The sequence below is a fragment of the Myotis daubentonii genome, chromosome 15 (genome assembly GCF_963259705.1).
Source record: "Myotis daubentonii chromosome 15, mMyoDau2.1, whole genome shotgun sequence".
Lineage (NCBI taxonomy): Eukaryota > Metazoa > Chordata > Mammalia > Chiroptera > Vespertilionidae > Myotis > Myotis daubentonii.
In genome coordinates, this window is record NC_081854.1 from 3,365,678 (window position 1) to 3,384,089 (window position 18,412).

The window sequence follows — 18,412 nt, forward strand, 5'->3', positions numbered from 1 at the left end:
GATCCCACTTCTAGGAATATATCCCAAGAAACCAGAAACACCAATCAGAAAGGATATATGCACCCCTATGTTCATAGCAGCACAATTCACCATAGCTAAGATCTGGAAACAGCCTAAGTGCCCATCAGTAGATGAATGGATTAGAAAACTGTGGTACATCTACACGATGGAATACTATGCTGCTCTAAAAAGGAAGGAACTCTTACCATTTGCAACAGCATGGATGGAACTGGAGAGCATTATGCTAAGTGAAATAAGCCAGTCAATGAAGGAAAAATACCACATGATCTCACTCATTCATGGATAATAGAGACCATTATAAACTTTTGAACAATAATAGATACAGAGGCAGAGCTGCCTCAAACAGATTGTCAAACTGCAGCAGGAAGGCCGGGGAGGGTTGGGGGGCAGGAGGTAGCGGGGTAAGAGATCAACCAAAGGACTTGTATACATGCATATAAGCATAACCAATGGACATAAGACACTGGGGGATAGGGGAGGCTAGGGGACTGTCTAGGGCAGGGGGGGAAATGGACAAATATGTAATACCCTTTGTAATACTTTAAGCAATAAAGAAAAATAAAAAATAAAAGATGTTGTACCTTGAGAGTGAAGGTCACACACCTAATGGACAATGGAGGACGATTTAAATAAGAATCAGCCCAGCCAGCGTGGCTCAGGGTTTGCATATCGTTCTGTGAACCAGGAGGTTGAGGTTGGATTCTTCCTGAGGGCACATGCCCGGGTTGGTGGGCTCAATCGTCCATGTGCGGCCTGCAGAACGCAGCCAGTCAGTTGATCTTTCTCATCATGGATGTTTATATCGCTCTCTACCTCTCCCTTTCTCTCTGTAACCAATAAAAACATATATTGAAAATAAAAATAAATAAGAATTCGTTTTGTTCCCCAAATCACAGCAATAACACACTCACTGACTGTGAAGACAGGGGCCCGGGACGAGAAGCAGCGATCTTCCTGAGGAACAAGACACTGAGGGTCGGAGGGACTCAGAGGCGAGTTCCCACCCTGATGGGGTGGATGCTGTTGCAAGAAAGGGGAGTGACCGGGGGCTGGGATAGGAAGAGAACCACACTCTGGGGCCAGAGGAGAAGACCTGTTTCTTCCCTTATTTCCCTGCATTTCCCTCTGTGCTCATTGTCACAGGGACATCGCCCTGAGCTGCACAGTTGGAGCGTGAGCCTGTCCCTGATGATCTGAGCTCTGCAGGCCACAGGGACCTACATCTTCCTGAAGCGTCTCCAGGGCCCGGGTGGCACTGTCCATGGTGAGGACCCCAGGGAGGTGCTGATGGACGGGCTGAGGAGGAAGGAGACCCCGTCGGGGAGGCTCTGAGAGGGGAGGACGTGCCCTGGGTCACCTCACCTAAAAGGGGCATCTCAGGAGGCTCCGGGTCTATTTCCTGCTTTACCATGGAAATGAGAGCCAAGCTGTGCCCTCCCCTATAGGCTGCTGATGTAACAACCCTGTGATGGGGAGGATTGGCCTCCAAGTGACCACCACCCGTGCATCTCTCTGTCCATCCTGCTGGCTCCGTGGCCTCCTCCATCTGCTCAGCTGAGGCCACAGGGAGAAGACACTATGACCTCCACCCTCACAGCCCTGCTCTTCCTCGGTGAGATGGGAGAGGGGAGTGGGGAGGGGACTCTGGTCAATCAGGACCCAGGACTCAGGAGGCTCATGGGGAGGAGGGTGCTGCTCAGGGTTCAGGGCAAATCTCTCACAAGGACTCTCTTCCAGGGCTGAGTGTGGGCCTCAGGACCCCAGTGCAGGCAGGTGAGTCTGTCCCCAAGTGTCCCAGGTCCCGCTCATCCAGGGCCACCCTCCAGGCAGGTTGGGAAGGAGTGCAGATCTGTCTGACCTAATGGGGGGCATCTGGGACTGAGAGTTGGGACCAGGGGTGGGAATGTTCTGTGACCCAGCCTCTGATTCCTTCCAGGAACCCTGTTCAAGCCCACCCTCTGGGCTGAGCCAGGCCCTGTGATCCCCTGGGGGAGCCCCGTGAACATCTCCTGTCAGGGGACCCCAGGGGCTGAGGAGTATCATCTGGAGAAAGAGGGAAGCCCATCATCATGGAAAATACAGAAGCCACAGGAGCCCGGGGACAGGGCCAAGGTCTTTATCACACACATGACAGAGCATGATGCAGGGATATATCGCTGTTACTACCTCAGCCCCAAAAACTGGTCAGAACGCAGTGACCCCCTGGAGCTGGTGATGGTGAATGGTGAGAGGACACTCAGGGGTCCCAGCCTCTGGCTCTGCCCTCAGGAAGGGGGTCTGCAATCAGGGTGTCTCCCTCTCACAGCCCAGCCCTGGGGGACATGAGGGAGGTGTGAGCCCATTTAACATGCTTCCTCCTCCTCTCCTAGGATCCTACAGCAAACCCAGCCTCTCAGCCCTGCCCAGCCCTGTTGTGACCTCAGGAGGGAACGTGACCCTCCAGTGTGGCTCATGGCAGGGATTTGACAGGTTCATTCTGACTGAGGAAGGAGATCACAGGCTCTCCTGGACCCTGGACTCACAGCCACAGCCCAGTGGGTGGTCCCAGGCCCTGTTCCCTGTGGGCCCCGTGACCCCCATTCACAGGTGGATGTTCAGATGCTATGGCTGCTACAGGAATATATCTCACAGGTGGATGTTCAGATGCTATGGCTGCTACAGGAATATATCTCAGGTGTGCTCACCACTTAGTGACCCCCTGGAGCTGCTGGTCCCAGGTGAGTCCCATTATTGTCCCATCCATAGATTGAGGCACCAGACACATTATTGGCATCTTTGCTGTGAAGGGAGCCCCATGCGAGAGGGTGATGGGAGCACAGAGGCTTCTAGGCCAGAGACACAGAGAGAGACAGTGAGACCTGGAGGCCAGGCCAGGAGAAGGGGGTTTATGGGAGGAGCAGCCCCTGTAATTCTTGTCTGGTCTCCCCAGGTGAGGCTGAGAAGCCCTCCCTCCTGAGCCAGCAGGGCCCCATCGTGGCCTCTGGACAGAGCCTGACCCTCCAGTGTCGCTCTGATGGCGGCTATGACAGATTCGCTCTGCACAAGGAGGGGGCACGGGGCCTCCCCCAGAGCCTTGTCCTGCAGCCCCAGGCTGGGCTCTCTCAGGCCCACTTCCCCCTGGACACTGTGAGCAGCTCCCACGGGGGCCAGTACAGATGCTACGGTGGATACAACCTCTCCTCTGAGTGGTCGGCCCCCAGTGACCCCCTGGACATCCTGGTGGCAGGTGAGGAGCCAGTGGGTTCAGTCAGGGACCAGACTCTGCACAGGCCCTGCTGGGGTCTAAGGTGGGGAGACTAGAATGAAAGTGCAGGCCCCAGGGAGGGAGAGAGACAAGAGAGACGGGGGGTGGGAAGGGAGATGGAGAAACCCAAAGAAACAGAAACAGACAGAGACGAGGGTCCTCAGAGAGAGGCCTGTTGACTCTCAGGCCAGAACAAGGTGGACACGAGCCCTCAACTCCCTTCCTCTCTCTAGGACACCTGCCTGACAGACCCTCCCTCTCGGTGCAGCCAGGCCCCAGGGTGGCCTCAGGAGTGAACGTGACCCTGCTGTGTCAGTCACAGAGCCCGAGGGACACGTTCCTTCTATCCAAGGAGGGGGGAGTGGATCCCCCTCTGCATCTGAGATCAAAGCCCGGAGCTCAGCAGTACCTGGCGGAGTTCTCCATGAGTCCTGTGACCTCAGCCCACGGGGGCACCTACAGGTGCTACAGCTCAAACAGCTCCTCCCCCTTCCTGCTGTCACTCCCCAGTGAGCCCCTGGAGCTCCTGGTCTCAGGTGAGGGCCCCTGACCCTGTCTGCTGAGCTGTCAGCTCAGGGTCCCGTACCCAGAACAATCATGGGCTGAAAGGGAGGGAGGGGCTGTAGGGATGGTCACCCAGAGGAGATCTGCCCCACAGACGCCCCCATCCCGCTCTCCACTCCTTCCCCTACCTGGTCCAGAAGGTGCCAGGTGGGCGGTGGGAGGGACTTAGTGAGGACTCTGCCTGAGGTGGGCTTAAGGGTCAGCCCCAGACTCTCCCCCTCTTCCTGTCCTTCCCTGGGACCCAGCCCCCCTCCCACGGGATCCTCTTTGCTCAGAGGGAGAGCGCTCCCCTGAGCAGTTCTGAGTCTAAGGACCTAACCCCACCCATGCACTAAGGGCAGGCTGTGTCCTAAGGCTGCTGGGAGCTGGGACACATTTCAGGGAACCACAGGCACCAGGGGTTGTGGGGATCAGCCTCCCCGGCCCAGGAAGTCAGCCCACAGAAAGGAAATGGGGTCTCTGTGGGGAGGTGGTGGGTCCCTCCATGGGGACAGGGATGAGCCTTGTGGGAGTTCAGGCCTCTCTGAAGTCCCTCACTTGGGCATGCCCTTCCCTTCCCTGGGCTTCCGTGTCTGCACATGTTAACCATGTGAATCATGGCCCAGAGCTTACATTTCCTGTCAGTTCTGGCCCTGACCTCTTGGGAGAGGGGCCTCACAGGGAAGCCCCCAGGATGTGATGTTATGGGGCCTGTCCCCTCTGTCTCAGTGACGGTGACACTGTACAGGGAGGGACAGGCAGGACAAGGGTCCGGGCACCCAGTCCTCCCCCTCAGCTCAGGCTCAGCTCAGAGGAGGGAACAGGGAGGATCAGCCCTGGCTCAGCTCCTGGCTCTGCTGCTCCTGCTGTGGGGCTGGGCGGTCCCTTCTCTCCTCTGAGTGTCGGGTTCCTGTCTGCTCATCCCTGGTCGCATCCTGCTCACAGGCTGCTGGGAGGTGAGGTGACATAAGGTCGTCACAGAGCTCAGGAAGGCAGAGCCCCAGCCCAGCCTGACCTTCCTGAGGGGCATCAGGGCCTGCCGGGTGGAGATGGATGAGGGAGAGACTCAGAGTCCAGCCCTCACCCTGCCCCTCCTGTCCCTGCTGTGCTGGGTGTGGGTAATGAGGAAGGACCCTCAGCTCCAGATGAGACGTGGACAGGCCCCTGCAGAGGGGGAGCCCAGACAACAAAGCTGGTTTCCTAGGGAGTGGGGGGGGGGGAGGAGAGTGAGGGCAGCACAGGGAACCCACATTCCTCATCCAGGAGGTTCATTCCAGTCCTAGCCCTGCCCCGCCCAGGCTGGGTGACCTGGGGCACATGATTAACCTCTTTGAGCCTCAGTGAAGTGGGTGGTGGGGTCAGCAATCCCTGGTGCATGACTGCTGTGAGGTTAGAGGAGGTGAGTGACAGACACCAGCATGTGCCTCACACACAGTAGGTGCTCATTCAATGGTATCTTTGGCTCATTCACGTCATGAGCTGGAGATGGACGCCCCTGACCTTTCATGTCTGATTCCTTTCCAGGAGACGTCCCCGAACCATCCATCTGGGCTGACCCAGGCCCCATCTTCACCAATGGGAGCTCTGTGACCATCTGGTGTCAGGGGTCTCTGCAGGCTAGTGCCTACGTTCTATATAAAGAGAGGGGCTCTGAGCCCTGGGATACCAGGATCCCACAGGACTCCAGCAACAAGGCCGGTTTCCTCATTGAAGCCACGACCTCATCCCACGCAGTGCTGTACCAGTGTGCATATTACACCACTGAGGACATACTGTCTCAGAGGAGTGACCCCCTGCTCCTGGTGGTGACAGGTAAGGGAGACACCGGGTCCCCTCCCCACTGTGGGCTCCAGGTCACAGGCAGAGGGAATAAAGTGTGGCCTCAGGAGACCTCACCCCTCACAGAACACACCTGGGACATGAGAGTGACCGTCCCTTTAACACAGACCCTTTCTCCTCCCTCAGGAGTGGGCGATGCACCCTCTCTTTCAGCCCAGCCAAGCGCTGTGGTGGCCTCAGGAGGGAACGTGTCCCTCTCCTGTAGCTCACAGCTCACATCTGGTCCTTTCCATCTGCTGAAGGAGGGAGGGGCTGACCCGCCCCGACACATGGAAGCAGAATGGAGGATGCATGCTGAAAGGTGGCAGGCCCAGGCCATCTTCTCTCTGGGCCCCGTGAGCCCCTCCCATGGGGGGACCTACAGATGCTATGGTTCTTCCAGCTCCTACCGCAACGTGTGGTCACAGCCCAGTGCCCCTCTGCACATCCAGGTCACAGGTGAGGGACAGACCCGGCTGCAAACGCATCTGTTTCCTGGGTCTAAAACGACTGTGCTGTGTGTCCATAGGAGCCCTGGGCTCATGGGGTCAGTCACTCTGGCCTCTTAGGGACAGACCCACAGGCAGGAGGCTTAGGGAGGGACATGGGAGACCTCTCACTGCAGCCCAGTGGGCGATGTGGGGTGTCCCCTGGCTGCCACTGTCCCCTCCTCCCAGGTGTGCACAGGGAGCCCGCCCTCTCAGCCCAGCCAGGCTCGCTGGTGCTGCCTGGACACAGCCTGACCCTCCAGTGCCACGCGGAGGCCGGCTTTGACACATTCGCTCTGACCAAGGACGAGGGCCTCACACACCCCCAGCGCCTCGATGGGCAGCACAGCCCCCACTTCCCCCTGGTCCATGTGAACCGCACCCACGGGGGCCGGTACAGATGCTACAGTGGACACAACCTCTCCTCTGTGTGGTCGGCCCCCAGCGCCCCCCTGGACATCCTGGTGGCAGGTGAGGCGCCAGCCCTGCCCCTGTCCTGAGGGTCTGCTCAGGGCTCTGGGCCCAGGGTCACCTGGGGGTGACGGGGTCCAGGACAGGGGCCTAGAGCAGAGGCTGAGCTGGGCAGAGGCCTAGGGGAGGGACTGATAGAGGGGGTGAGGCCATGGAGATATAAAACACCCCCCAAGGGGACTGAGAGGAGCTGGGAGGGGGTCACAGACAGAGTCTCTGGAAAAGGACTAAGTCTCTCAGCTCAGGGTCAAGAGCTTGAAGGAAGGGGTGGCTTTCTACACACCACACCTTCCTCTCCCCAGGAATGTACAGGAAACCCTCCCTCTCAGCCCAGCCGGGACCCTCAGTGCCCAGGGGAGTGAACGTGACCCTGCAGTGTGGCTCTGAGATCTGGTTGGACACCTTCCACCTGCACAGGGAGGGGTCACTGGACCCTCCCCAGCACCTCCATCTGCAGGACACGTCTGCACCCTCTCAGGCCACCTTCACCCTCAGTCCTGTGACCTCAGGCTTCCCGGGGACCTACAGGTGCTATGGCTCAAACAGCACCTCCCCCTACCTGCTGTCACAGCCCAGCGACCCCCTGGAGCTGGTGGTCTCAGGTGAGGAGCCCTGATCCCGTCCTTTCTGTGCTCGGTCAGCTCAGGGCCCTGTCCCTAGGAGTGTGGGTGACAGTAATAAACAAGGGGGTGGAGGAGGTTCCACAGAGCTGGGTCCAGCCCAGGAGAGAGTAGAGACAGGACCTCCCTCTCCTGAATCCCATTTCTGAACCTCAGCAGAGATGTAGGGTAGGGAAGGCGAGTGAGATATGAGTGAAATGAGCAGGAATGTGATTAGACTGAGCAGAGAACACAGACCCCAACCACTCACCTCCTGACGACTTCATCTCAGAATCTGGATCCCTCTAGTCCCAGCCCCACTGGACACTCCAATAGAGAAGCATCCTGCCTGTGTGCACCACCCTGCATGGCCCCCTGTGCTCTCCTGGAGGCCTCCAGGCCCTCAGTGCTCACCTGAGAACAAGGAGGGACCCTGCAGGCCTCGTGGGGACCTGCGGCCTCCTGCCCAGACTCTGTGCATTCCCCTCTGCTCAGTGTCTCTGTGCACACGGGTCTATTATGGCTCTTCTTAGAGAAACTTCAGGGAATACTTCCGTCTAAAGGCTCACAATTTAACTGACATTATATGGCATCCAGATAGAAATATAAACATTCTATTCCTCTTTTTATTGGGAGTAGTTTAAATCCAGACATTTGTTATGGAGAACAACTTGTTTATATAAAGTCTTCTTATCATTCACATACTCAAATGAGCTTTATGAATGAACTTCAGAAGCATTGTGAGAGCTATTTGTAAAATTGAGTAATTGCACAGCCCACTTAGAGAATTGCACACTTTATGTTGTAACTTGTGACTAAGCGGTTAGATTCCTGTAGATTTACTAAATGGTAGTAAGTGCACATAGGAAAGCTATTGTGTGGACATACTTGTATCATGACCTTTTAGCCTCCCTAAGATTCTCTCCCTGTGGATTCTTTTTCAGTTGGTCCCTCTGATATAAAATTATAATCCCCAGCAGTCAAAGGAGATGTCACTTCTTTATTCCCGATGGCAGACCAATTTTTCTCACTCCACGTCCCATAGGCTGGAATGACGGACCAAAATTGGCCACAGCATCCCCAACATTATGCCAAGGAAAATCCTTTTACAAATTTGCATTTTATGTTGAAAGCACTATTGGCTGCTTTGTTCTCATCCGTTTTCTGTTTCATTAGGGTTTACTAGGAATGCTCTCTTTGCCTGACAGATGCACATCCCCCCATAATTATCTTTTCTCTGACTCATAACCACATGACACACATTACAAAGGATTCTTGGTGTCACCCATTTGGATACTAACACAACTGAGTAATGCTGATCATCCACTTACTCTTTCTGAATGGTTGAGCTGACATATAGAGTTATTGCATGGATCCCTGCAACAAGAAGCGATCAATAATTTTGTTTATATCTCGGGTTTTATAGAAAATAGGTTAACAGATTGACGTAATTTCCTACTTTGGGTCCTCACTCAATAATGAAATTAGGGGGATTTTCTCTGTGACTTAAAGTTTGAGCCAGAAGTGTGGAAGTCTTGGGTCATGAATTTCCTTGTACTTTGAGATTTAAAAAAAACTCACACCATTAGCATCCATATGCCCACATTTCAGTGGGTAAATGTATCTACCACTGTAGGTATTCATATGTATAATTGTATAACAAATGAGTTAAACCCTAGCTGGTTTGGCTCAGTAGATAGAGGATCGGCCAAAGTACTGAAGAGTCCCAGGTTTGATTTTGGCCAATGACACATGCCCAGGTGGCAGGCTCAGTCCCCAGTAGGGGGCATGCAGGAGGCACCCAATCAATGATTCTTTCTCATCATTGATGTTTCTATCTATCTTTCCCTCTCCCTTCCTCTCTGAAATCAATTAAAATATATTTAATAAATAAATAAATAAATGAGTTAATAGAAGAATCAATAGATGAACAATTTCAGGTGACGATGAAAATGCATACGCCAGACAGGAGGTGCCTGGGCAGGGTGGGGTGAAGGAGACCCAGCCCAGACTTTCACCCCTTCCTGCTCCTGAGATTCAGGAGCCCCTGACACCCACCCTTCTCCATGGTCCCTGTTCCCCAGCTGTTGAGAACGTGGGGTCTCTCAGCTGTAGGAGAATAAGCTCATGGGGTCTTGAGTCTCAGCCTGAACCACAGAATACACAGCTCTTAGTTATTTCTGAATTGTGATCATATCTTCTCTCATCCTCAGTTCTTGGGCACAGCTCTTACACGGTGACTCAGAGCAGGTGCTGGTTCAGACATCACTGAGATGCTGATGTGAAAGGGAGGTGGGAGCCCAGGGAAGTCACCAGAATGACGGAGGTTTGGGTCTGTCCTGACCGCAGAGACTTGTTTACCCACAATTCTTATTTTCCCATCCCCAAGACTACACAGTGGAGAATCTCATCCGGATGGGCGTGGCTGGCTTGGTCCTGGTGGTCCTCGGGGTGCTGCTATGTCAGGCTCGAAACGACACCAGAAGGACCCACGATGCAGGCGGGATGTGAACACAGAGGGAACAATGCACCGTTCAGAGTGGGGGAGACTTGGAGCCCATCTGATGACCCCAGGAGGTGCTGAAAGAGAATGTGGACCACAGTTGGGGAAACTGTCTGCTGAGAATGTCCAGGGGAGGAGACGTGAGAGGCACATTTTGGGTGCTGGAGAACGTGGGTCATGTCCCTATAGAGGACGCCTCCTCCATCCACCTGGGGTGCTCTCCCTGTCTCCCTGACCTCGCTCACTCTCCTTCACTGCCCTTCTCTTCTCACCCTGTGACGTGAGGGTCCATCCCACATGGCTGGTTTGGATTCACATTTATACACCCCTTCATGCTGGGCCACACCCATCCCAATAAAATAAAATGTGGTCTCTTCATAACCTGGGATTGTTTTGTTGTTGTTTTTTTACTTTTTTAACTATGTTTTTATTGATTTTAGAGAGAGACAAAGGGAGAGGGATAGACAATAGAAACACTGAGGAGAAAAAAACATCAGATGCCTCCTGCACGCCCCCTTTTGAAGGGGGAGCCGGCGATGCAGGCATGTGCCCTGACCTGGATTTGAACCAGTGACCTCCTGACTCATAGGTTGATGTTCAACCACTGAGCCACACTGGCTAGGCTGTGGTGCCAGGGTCCATCCCCAGCAGGTCCAGGGGTCCCCAAAGGTGTGGACGGAGTCGGCGAAGAAGGAAGGACACGGATACAGCGTTCAGTTGATCAGCAGCCTAGCCAGGATCTCCAGCCAAGTTCTGGTCTGGATCTCCAGAGAGGTTCTGCTTAGGATCTCCAGAGAGGTTCTGTCCAGGTTCTCCAGTCAGATTCAGTCACCAGGTTCTAGTCAGGCTCTCCTGCCAATCTCCGCAGTCAGGTTCAGTCCAGGATCCCCTGCCATGCTCTCTCGCCAGGCTCTGGCTCCAGGCTCCGAGGCCAGTCCCTGTCCAGGATCCTCCGGCATGCTCTCTCCAGCGAAGTTCTTCTGTCTCTAGAGAATGTTCTGTGTAGGTTCTGTGCCTAGGCTCTGTCTCTCTTGGTCCTGTCTTCCAAGTCCTGTGTCCTAAGTTCTGTGTCTGAAGTTCTGTCTCTCTGTCTGGTTCTGTGTTCTGAGTTCTGTCTTCTGAATTCTGTCTGTTGTTGTCTTGTTGCATCTGTATTTATACCAGTTGATTCTAATCCTGTCAATTTCTATTACAAAGGTTAGGGCGTTTCTTATCTCCATTCCAGGGAGTAAAGATTATGTAGCTTAAGCATGATTGTTTGTAGTTAAATTGATTAACTACCCGCCTGGCACTTAGTTAAGGAGTTTCATCCCCTCCCTAACTTCAGGGGAAAATCCCTACCTGGGGATTCAACCTTTCTTGGAGAGGTGACCTTGGTTAAAACACAGTGCCAAGAAGGTGAGCAAACATATTAAGAACCGTATGCTATATATGCCAGGTCCCTTGAAACAGCAAGCATGGACCGGCTCCCGGCACTGTGGGATTACTTTTAAACCAAGAAGAACTTAGTAAAAAAAAACAAAAAAGCCCTGATACCTGCTCCACATGGTCTACCGGCCTGCCCATTGCACATCTCCACCCCTCCTACCATCTCCATGAAGCTTGTTCTTTGTATCCTTACCTGGGACCATCTGATCACCTGGATTCAAGGTGGTTCTGAATGCTGTTTGCTCTGTAGTTTAGTTGTGATTTCACTGCGGTCATGGGAGGATTTCAGTACTTCCTTTACTTCCTCTGCTATCTTGAGCAGAAGTCCTAACATTTTGATAATAAATAAGTAATTTTGAATTGTTGGCATCATTTTATTTAAGTAATGCATAAGGTTCATTTTAAGTAGCTTTATAAAAATTTTCCAGACCCATTTTAAATTGATTCAGATTCATTTGTTTTATACATTTACGTGAATCAGTCTGGAGGTCACAAATGCATTTCCATTTGGAATAGTTACCACCATTGTTAATATTGGTAAACGGGTCTGTGGGCCAATCATTAGCTGTAACAACCATTCCACCTGGAGCGATAGGGTCACTGTGCCTCAGGGTTTCTACCAAAGGGGCACTGCTGATGCCGGCTGCACTGAAAGGCTCAACACCACACGTGGCCACAGGGCCAGGAGAACATCGCCTGACAAAGCTGTCCGATGTACACGGATCTGAACCCTTGAAGGATCACGTCCAAATAGACCAATTTCCCCAAAAGGATCGGCCAACAAAAATGTAAAACTGGAAACAATCCACGTCTGTACCTGCACCTGGATCTGCCAGGGACCTGGATGCTACAGTCGCTGGGTCTTCCTCATTGGAGTGTCCGTCACTGTTGGATTCAGGACAAACTTATTCTTGGCAGCTGCATCGCCAGTCCCTTCTCAGGAGCCACCGCTCCCCACACCTGCCTTCCCCACACTGATGTCTGTGTCCCTGAGCTGTGCATATATGCATATAAGTCGCCCGGTTAATTTCTCCTCACCCACCCAGCCCCCTCCTGCTGCCCTGGCAGATTGCACAGTCTGTTCCATGCTTCTATGTCTCTGGATCTGTTTTATTCTTCAGTTTATATTGTTCCTTAGAATCCACACAAAAGTGAGATCATGTGATACTTACCTTTCTCTAACTGGCTTATTTCACGTGGCATAATACTCTCCAGGTCCCTCCATGCTGCCTCAAAGGGTAAGAAATCCTTCTTTTCTACAGCTGCATGGCATTCCATGGTGTAAATGTACCAGCTTTTTTTACCCACTCATCTACTGATGGGCCCTTGGGCTGTTTCCAGATCTTAGCTATTGTAACTTGGGCTTCTATGAACATGAGTGCCTGGAGCCGGTCCATCCTTGCTGTTTCAAGGGACCTGGCATATATGGCATACTGTTCTTAATATGTTTGCTCACCTTCTTGGCACTATGTGTTTTAACCAAGGTCACCTCTCTGAGAAAGGTTGTTTCCCCAGGTAGGGATTTTCCCCTGATGTTAGGGAGGGAATATAACCCCTTAACTAAGTGCCAGGAGGGTAATTGATCACTTTAACTACGAACAATCATGCTTAAGCTACATAATCTTTACTCCCTGGAATGGAGATAAGAAAAGCCCTAACCTTGGGAATAGAGATTGATAGGATTGGAATCAACTGGTATAAATACAGATGTAACAAGACAACAGGACACAGAACCTAGACACAGAACCTAGAGACAGAAGAACTTTGCTGAAGAGAACATGGCAAAAGATCCTGGACAGAAACTGGCCACAGAACCCAGAGACAGAACCTAGCAAGAGAACCTGGCTGAAGAACCTAGAGACAGAACCTGGCTACAGAACTTGGATAGAACATGGCAAGAGAACCTGACTAGAACCTGGTGACTGAACCTGGCTGGAGAACCTGGACAGAACCTGGCTGGAGAACCTAGCGAGGGAACATGGACACAGAACCTGGCTGGAGATCCTAACCAGAACTTCACTGGAGATCCTGACCAGAACTTGGCTAGAGATCCTGGCTAGGCTGCTGATCAACTGAACGCTGTCTCCGTGTCATTCCTTCTTCGCCGACTCCGTCCACACCTTTGGGGACCCCTGGACCTGCTGGGGTTGGACCCCAGCACATGGGAGTGTATATGTTCTTTCTGATTGCTGTTTTGGGGTTCTTAGGGTATGTTCCCGGTGTGGGATCACTAGGCCAAATGGAAGTTCCATTTTTAATTATTTGAGGAAACTCCACACCGTTTTCCATGATGGCTTCACCAGTCTGCATTCCTACCAGCAGTGCACCAGGGTTCCTTTTCTCCACATTCTCACCAACAATTGTAATTTGTTGATTTGTTGGTGACAGCCGTTCTGACAGGTAAGATGATACCTCATAGTTTTTTATTTTCTGTCTCTCTGGTGATCAGTGATTGCACCAATTTCATTGATTACTGTGGATTTCCAGCTCTTTCCTTTCCATTTCCATTCAACTGATTTCCTGTTATGAACCATGGGGGAGCCACTGAGGAGGACCAAGGTGGTCCTGGCCTGACTCCACACTATCCCACAATTCTGCTCTTCCTTGAAGTAGCGACTCACTCTTTGCTAGCATGACCAGCTTTTCCTCAGAAGTGGAGATCTGCGACTCTTGACTAGTTCCCTCAGCTTCCTGGGATGTGACCAGCAGGGTCTCCTCAGCGCATTAGGCTGACTTCCCTGAGACCTCCTGCAGCTGGGCCTCCTGCTCATCCATCCCATTAAGGAGACCCTATACTTGCTGTTTCTGGGCCTGTAGTCTTTGCAGATTAGCATTTGCCCTTTGAATTCATCAAGAACACCATGACCCACACGGATCTCTGTTGAAGAGTATATCTTTCGCCCAACTGGAGTGGCCCAGTTGGTTGAGCATTAGCCTGTGCACCAAAAGGTTGCTGGTTCACTTCAGGTGAGGACACACACCTGGGTTGTGGGTTAAATCCCTGGTCAGGGTACATGCAGAAGGCAACTGATCAATGCTTCTCTTTCACATCCATGTTTCTCTGTCTCCCTGCTCCCTCCCTCCCTCTCTCGGGTGAGAATTTTTAATAAATAGAGTACCTTCTTTCTCCTTCAGGTCTTCTATCAATTATTCATTTCCCTCTTTAGGTCAATGGTGTCATTGTAAAGGGCATCTAGCTCCTTAATAACAGAAAAATCTGGATCCTACGATGCTCTCTGGTAAATGGGCCCTGTCTGGTGGTGGAAGCGTCTCAGGAGTAAAATTGTGAAGAGGATCAATGCCATTTATTAACTTCTGATTGACTGAGTGAAAAGCCAAGGCAAACATGTCCTTTGAGTGCTTCCCACAGGGTCACATTACACCCAAATGAAGGCTAGTCAGGTAGAAGCTAACCCTGTCTCCAGGAAGATCTCACAAACTTCCAATCCAGACACAAACTCCTCCATGTCCCCATCAGTTTCCAGGAAGATGCCATCCTCTTCAGCTTTCTCTGCAGGGGATCCAACCCACGTTTTCCTCTGAGCAGGTGGCACAAGCCTGGAGGCCAGGACATGGGCACAGGTGCTTTCTCCAATGTGCCCTTTACCAAGCACATGGCACCTGCAGACTCATGTCTGTGAGCATCGCACCAGGGCCAACACTACTCAGCTCCCAAAGGCTTCCAAGGGCAGCCACAGGCAGCTTTGAGGTGAACAACACTGGTTTCCCTTTATCACAGACAGAAATCCACATATGGGGCTTAAAAATGATCAAAAATGGCGCCATGTTTGGCCTTGTCTTCAGATTTTACAGCCCACGAGAGCCCTGATGCAGAGGTTCCACCTTCCAGCAAGGGACTTCGTGTGTCCTGAAATCTTGTTGCAGGAAAGCAAGGTTTAAGCTCCTCAGTGACACCTGCAGTGCATTCTGGGTACATGCACAAGGCACAGACCAATGAATAAGTCCCCTTTGCTCAGGACACCTTTGCCTTCTGGGTCAGCAAAAGCCCAAACCTTTCCCAGTGTCAGATCTGGGGCCTGACATGTTCAGGAAAGTAGCAGCATCACAAGCCCATACCCTCAGGGATGGCCTGTACCACCCTGTCTGTAGCATTTTCCACATGAAGGGGACCCACTTGAAGACTGTGTCAGGGAGAGCAGGGCCGGCACAGCCATGGTGCCCCATCCTGCAGGGGAGGGAAAGGAAGGACAGGCAGACAGGGGCTGGGTGGGGAGGGAAGGAAGGGGAAGGTGCATAGGAGGCAAGCCCTTCCATCCTCTCACCCCCTGGGATTTCCCTTCACATCCATTCCTATTGGACGTTCCCCACCTACAGGCCTGCTTCTCCACAGAGTCCCTCCCAGGCCTGTCCTAATGTTCAGGACACAGAGAGGTGGGGACTCGGATTTGCCCTGCCCCATGGCGTCCTCTCTCCATAAGTTAGCATCTGACTGTGATGTGCCCAGCAGGGCCCACGCCAAAGGTGAGCCTCACACTCACGCCTGGACAGATGCCCACGCCCGGCTAGAATGGATTGAATCCACTTCACTCACACACAGAGGACATGGCTCCATGCTGACCATGGGCTGGGTCTGTGGGCAGAGAGACCCCAGTGCCCGTATCCAAAGCGTGTGGAGGGGCAGCCCTGCTCCAACTTTCACCCTGAGTCCATTCCCCTCCTTGTGTGTGGCCACCCTGGGTCCCTCTCTTGTCCACACACAGGTGGGAACTCAATGCTGATGACTTCTGACTGCACCCAGGCACAGTAGCCACTCAAGGTTGGCCCTCATTGTCTCTTCTGCTTCCCTCTCCAACGGGGAACTTGCACTTCCCTTTTTGGGCACTGAGGATGGCCACATGTTTCAGAAACAGTGTGCACAGCCTTTCTCAGCATCAGGAGCAGATGGGATTTGTACGTGGGTATAGCAATCATCCAATTCCTGCGGAGTTCTGAACAACACCGCTCAGGGCTCACCTCACAGGGCTTAGTCAGGTGTGGAAATAAACCAGGATGGCTCCCTCCAGGTCCCCGCGGCACCGACCCCACAACCACTCTAAGGAGTTGGGTTCTTGACGACCTGCTGCATGAGAGGAAACTGAGATTCAAGAGATTGTACGTTGAGGGTGAAGGTCAAATACCTAATGGACAAGGGAGGACTATTTAAATAAGAATCAGCCCAGCCAGCATGGCTCAAGGATTGCGCATCATTCTATGAACCAGGAGGTCGAGGTCTGATTCTCCGTGAGGGCACCGGGCTCAATCCCCCGTGTGCAGCAACCAGGACGCAGCCAGTCAGTTGTTCTCTCTCATCATGGATGTTTATATCTCTCTCTACCTCTCCCTTTCTCTCTGTAATCAATAACAATATATATTGAAAATAAAAATAAATAAGAATTCGATTTGTGCCCCAAATCGGAGCAATAACACACTTATTGTGACTGACTGTGAAGACAGGCGCCCAGGACGAGGAAGAGAGATCTTCCTGAGGAACAAGGCACTGAGGGGAGGAGTGACTCAGAGGCAAGTTCCCGGGTTGCTGGGGTGGATGCTGTTGCAAGACAGGGGAGGTGACCAGCGGCTGGGATAGGAAGAGAAACACACTCTGGGGCCAGAGGGGGAGATGCATTTCTTCCCCTTATTTCCCTGCATTTCCCTCTGTGCTCATTGTCACAGGGACATCGCCCTGAGCTGCACAGTGAGAAGGTGAGCATGTCCCTGCTGATCTGAGCTCTGCAAGCCACAGGGACCCACGTCTTCCTGAAGCGACTCCAGGGTCCGAGTGGCACTGTCCAGGGAAAGGACCACAGGGAGGTGCTGATAGATGAGCTGAGGAGGAAGGAGACCCCCTGGGGGAGGCTCTGACAGGGTCTCCTACCTGCAAAGGCACCTCAGGAGGCCCCGGGTCTATTTCCTGATCCATCATGGAAATGAGAGCTAAACATCTGGGAGACACTGTTCCCCTTCCTGTGGGGCTGCTGAGATGACAACCCTGAGGCACCGAGGGCCAACCTCCCGGTGCCACACCCTGTATCTCTCCATCCTGATGGCACCTTGGTCTCCTCCATCAACAGCCAGAACCAGACAAGAGACACCATGACCCCCACCCTCAGGGCCACGCTCTGCCCTGGTGCAATGTGAGCATTTATTTTCCAAGACGGCCTCTGGAATAAATAGAAAATCTGAAACCTTGTGGAACCAGTCAAAATGTCATCTGAAAAGTGAAATCATCGCACACAATTAACTCCAGGCCCACCCAGTGCGCAGAGACAATCCCAGGACATTGGACTCTGGTGTCATAGACACTGTGACAGAGCTAACGCATTTAGATACGCGAGACGTATGTCTGAGAGGGATGTTTCTAGTCAAAATGCACATTTAGGGTTCTAACCTATAATTAGATGCAGAAAAGTTTTAAAACTGGAAGAAGAGCCTGGCCACGATGGCTCAGAGGCTGAGCATCAACCTATGAACCAGGAGGTCGTGGTTCAATTCCCAGTCAGAGCACATGCCTGGGTTTCGGGCTCGATCCCCAGTGTGGGGTGTGCAGGAGGCAGCCGATCAGTCATTCTCTCTCATCATTGATGTTTCTCTCTCTCCCTCTCTCTTCCTCTCTGAATCAATAAAGATATTTTTTTTCAAACTTGTTAAAGGAAAAAGAAAAGTATGAGTGGCACTCCCACTGCTGGAGATGGGGCCCATGGGGACCAGGACTGCTAGGAGCACAAATATGTGTGGAAGCTGTGGTTCGGACCAGCTCTACCTGTTGCAGGCGGGGTCTCGGCGGGTGGGGGAGAAACAGAGGGAGCTCACAGCTGCCCTTAAACCTGAAGGTATGTGTGCGCGAGATGAAACTGAACTCCGTCTGGACAAGAGATGTGCTCCGTGTAAAAAGCAAAGAGCAGCACAGAGACTCCTGGTGGCAAAGCGCACAAATCCACAGTCACCCGGGGAGAGGGGACCCGTGCTCATGGGGACAGAGGACGATAAGTGCCAAATTCAGGAGCAATCAGCCTGCTAAGATCACTGGGCCCTGAATCCGGGTAATCCTATAACCATCCAGGATTTAAACACATTGAAGAGTAAATGAATTACAGTGGCTGTTCTCTTGTAAAAAAAAAAAAAAAAAAAATGGAAGAAAACACCTGATTAAGACATTACTACTCAGTTCATACAGGAAGCAGGTGGGACACAAATATTTAAATAAAGAGGGTTTTCCCAAAAAATAAAAGTTCTACATGAAATCATGGCTCCTTACTGTCTAGGAAAAGCCATGGTCCCAGACGGACAGCGCTGCCCC

The 18,412-nt window shown here is 52.4% G+C and overlaps 4 protein-coding genes and 1 pseudogene across 4 annotated transcripts in view; 4 read left to right on the forward strand and 1 right to left on the reverse strand.

Annotated features, from left to right (window-relative positions):
* The window catches only part of LOC132216528 (leukocyte immunoglobulin-like receptor subfamily B member 3), a 68,434-nt gene that overhangs the window by 25,687 nt on the left and 24,335 nt on the right, over positions 1-18,412 (forward strand). The window lies entirely within an intron of this gene.
* Positions 1-18,412, forward strand: part of LOC132216518 (leukocyte immunoglobulin-like receptor subfamily B member 3) — a 114,394-nt gene that overhangs the window by 8,793 nt on the left and 87,189 nt on the right. The gene's annotated exons all lie outside the window — the stretch shown is intronic.
* LOC132216529 (leukocyte immunoglobulin-like receptor subfamily A member 6) lies at positions 1,164-3,836 on the forward strand. The gene is made up of 8 exons (XM_059665790.1): positions 1,164-1,285; positions 1,467-1,633; positions 1,759-1,794; positions 1,958-2,245; positions 2,391-2,607; positions 2,653-2,738; positions 2,951-3,247; positions 3,499-3,836. Exons 2-8 carry the CDS (start codon positions 1,600-1,602, stop codon positions 3,813-3,815), a joined length of 1,275 nt encoding a protein of 424 aa, XP_059521773.1. The 5' UTR covers positions 1,164-1,285; positions 1,467-1,599; the 3' UTR covers positions 3,816-3,836.
* LOC132216522 (leukocyte immunoglobulin-like receptor subfamily A member 6) lies at positions 5,086-10,042 on the forward strand. The gene is made up of 5 exons (XM_059665779.1): positions 5,086-5,620; positions 5,774-6,085; positions 6,304-6,585; positions 6,888-7,187; positions 9,574-10,042. Exons 1-5 carry the CDS (start codon positions 5,314-5,316, stop codon positions 9,693-9,695), a joined length of 1,323 nt encoding a protein of 440 aa, XP_059521762.1. The 5' UTR covers positions 5,086-5,313; the 3' UTR covers positions 9,696-10,042.
* Positions 13,561-15,290, reverse strand: LOC132217154 (epidermal growth factor receptor substrate 15-like; annotated as a pseudogene).

Coding starts and splice junctions, on each gene's coding strand:
- LOC132216529 (XM_059665790.1), top strand. CDS start 1,600: ATGACCTCCACCCTCACAGCCCTGCTCTTCCTCG. Junction 1,795..1,957: donor CAGGACCCCAGTGCAGGCAG/GTGAGTCTGTCC, acceptor GATTCCTTCCAG/GAACCCTGTTCAAGCCCACC. Junction 3,248..3,498: donor CCTGGACATCCTGGTGGCAG/GTGAGGAGCCAG, acceptor TCCTCTCTCTAG/GACACCTGCCTGACAGACCC.
- LOC132216522 (XM_059665779.1), top strand. CDS start 5,314: ATGTCTGATTCCTTTCCAGGAGACGTCCCCGAACCATCCATCTGGGCT. Junction 5,621..5,773: donor CCTGCTCCTGGTGGTGACAG/GTAAGGGAGACA, acceptor CTCCTCCCTCAG/GAGTGGGCGATGCACCCTCT. Junction 7,188..9,573: donor CCTGGAGCTGGTGGTCTCAG/GTGAGGAGCCCT, acceptor CCCATCCCCAAG/ACTACACAGTGGAGAATCTC.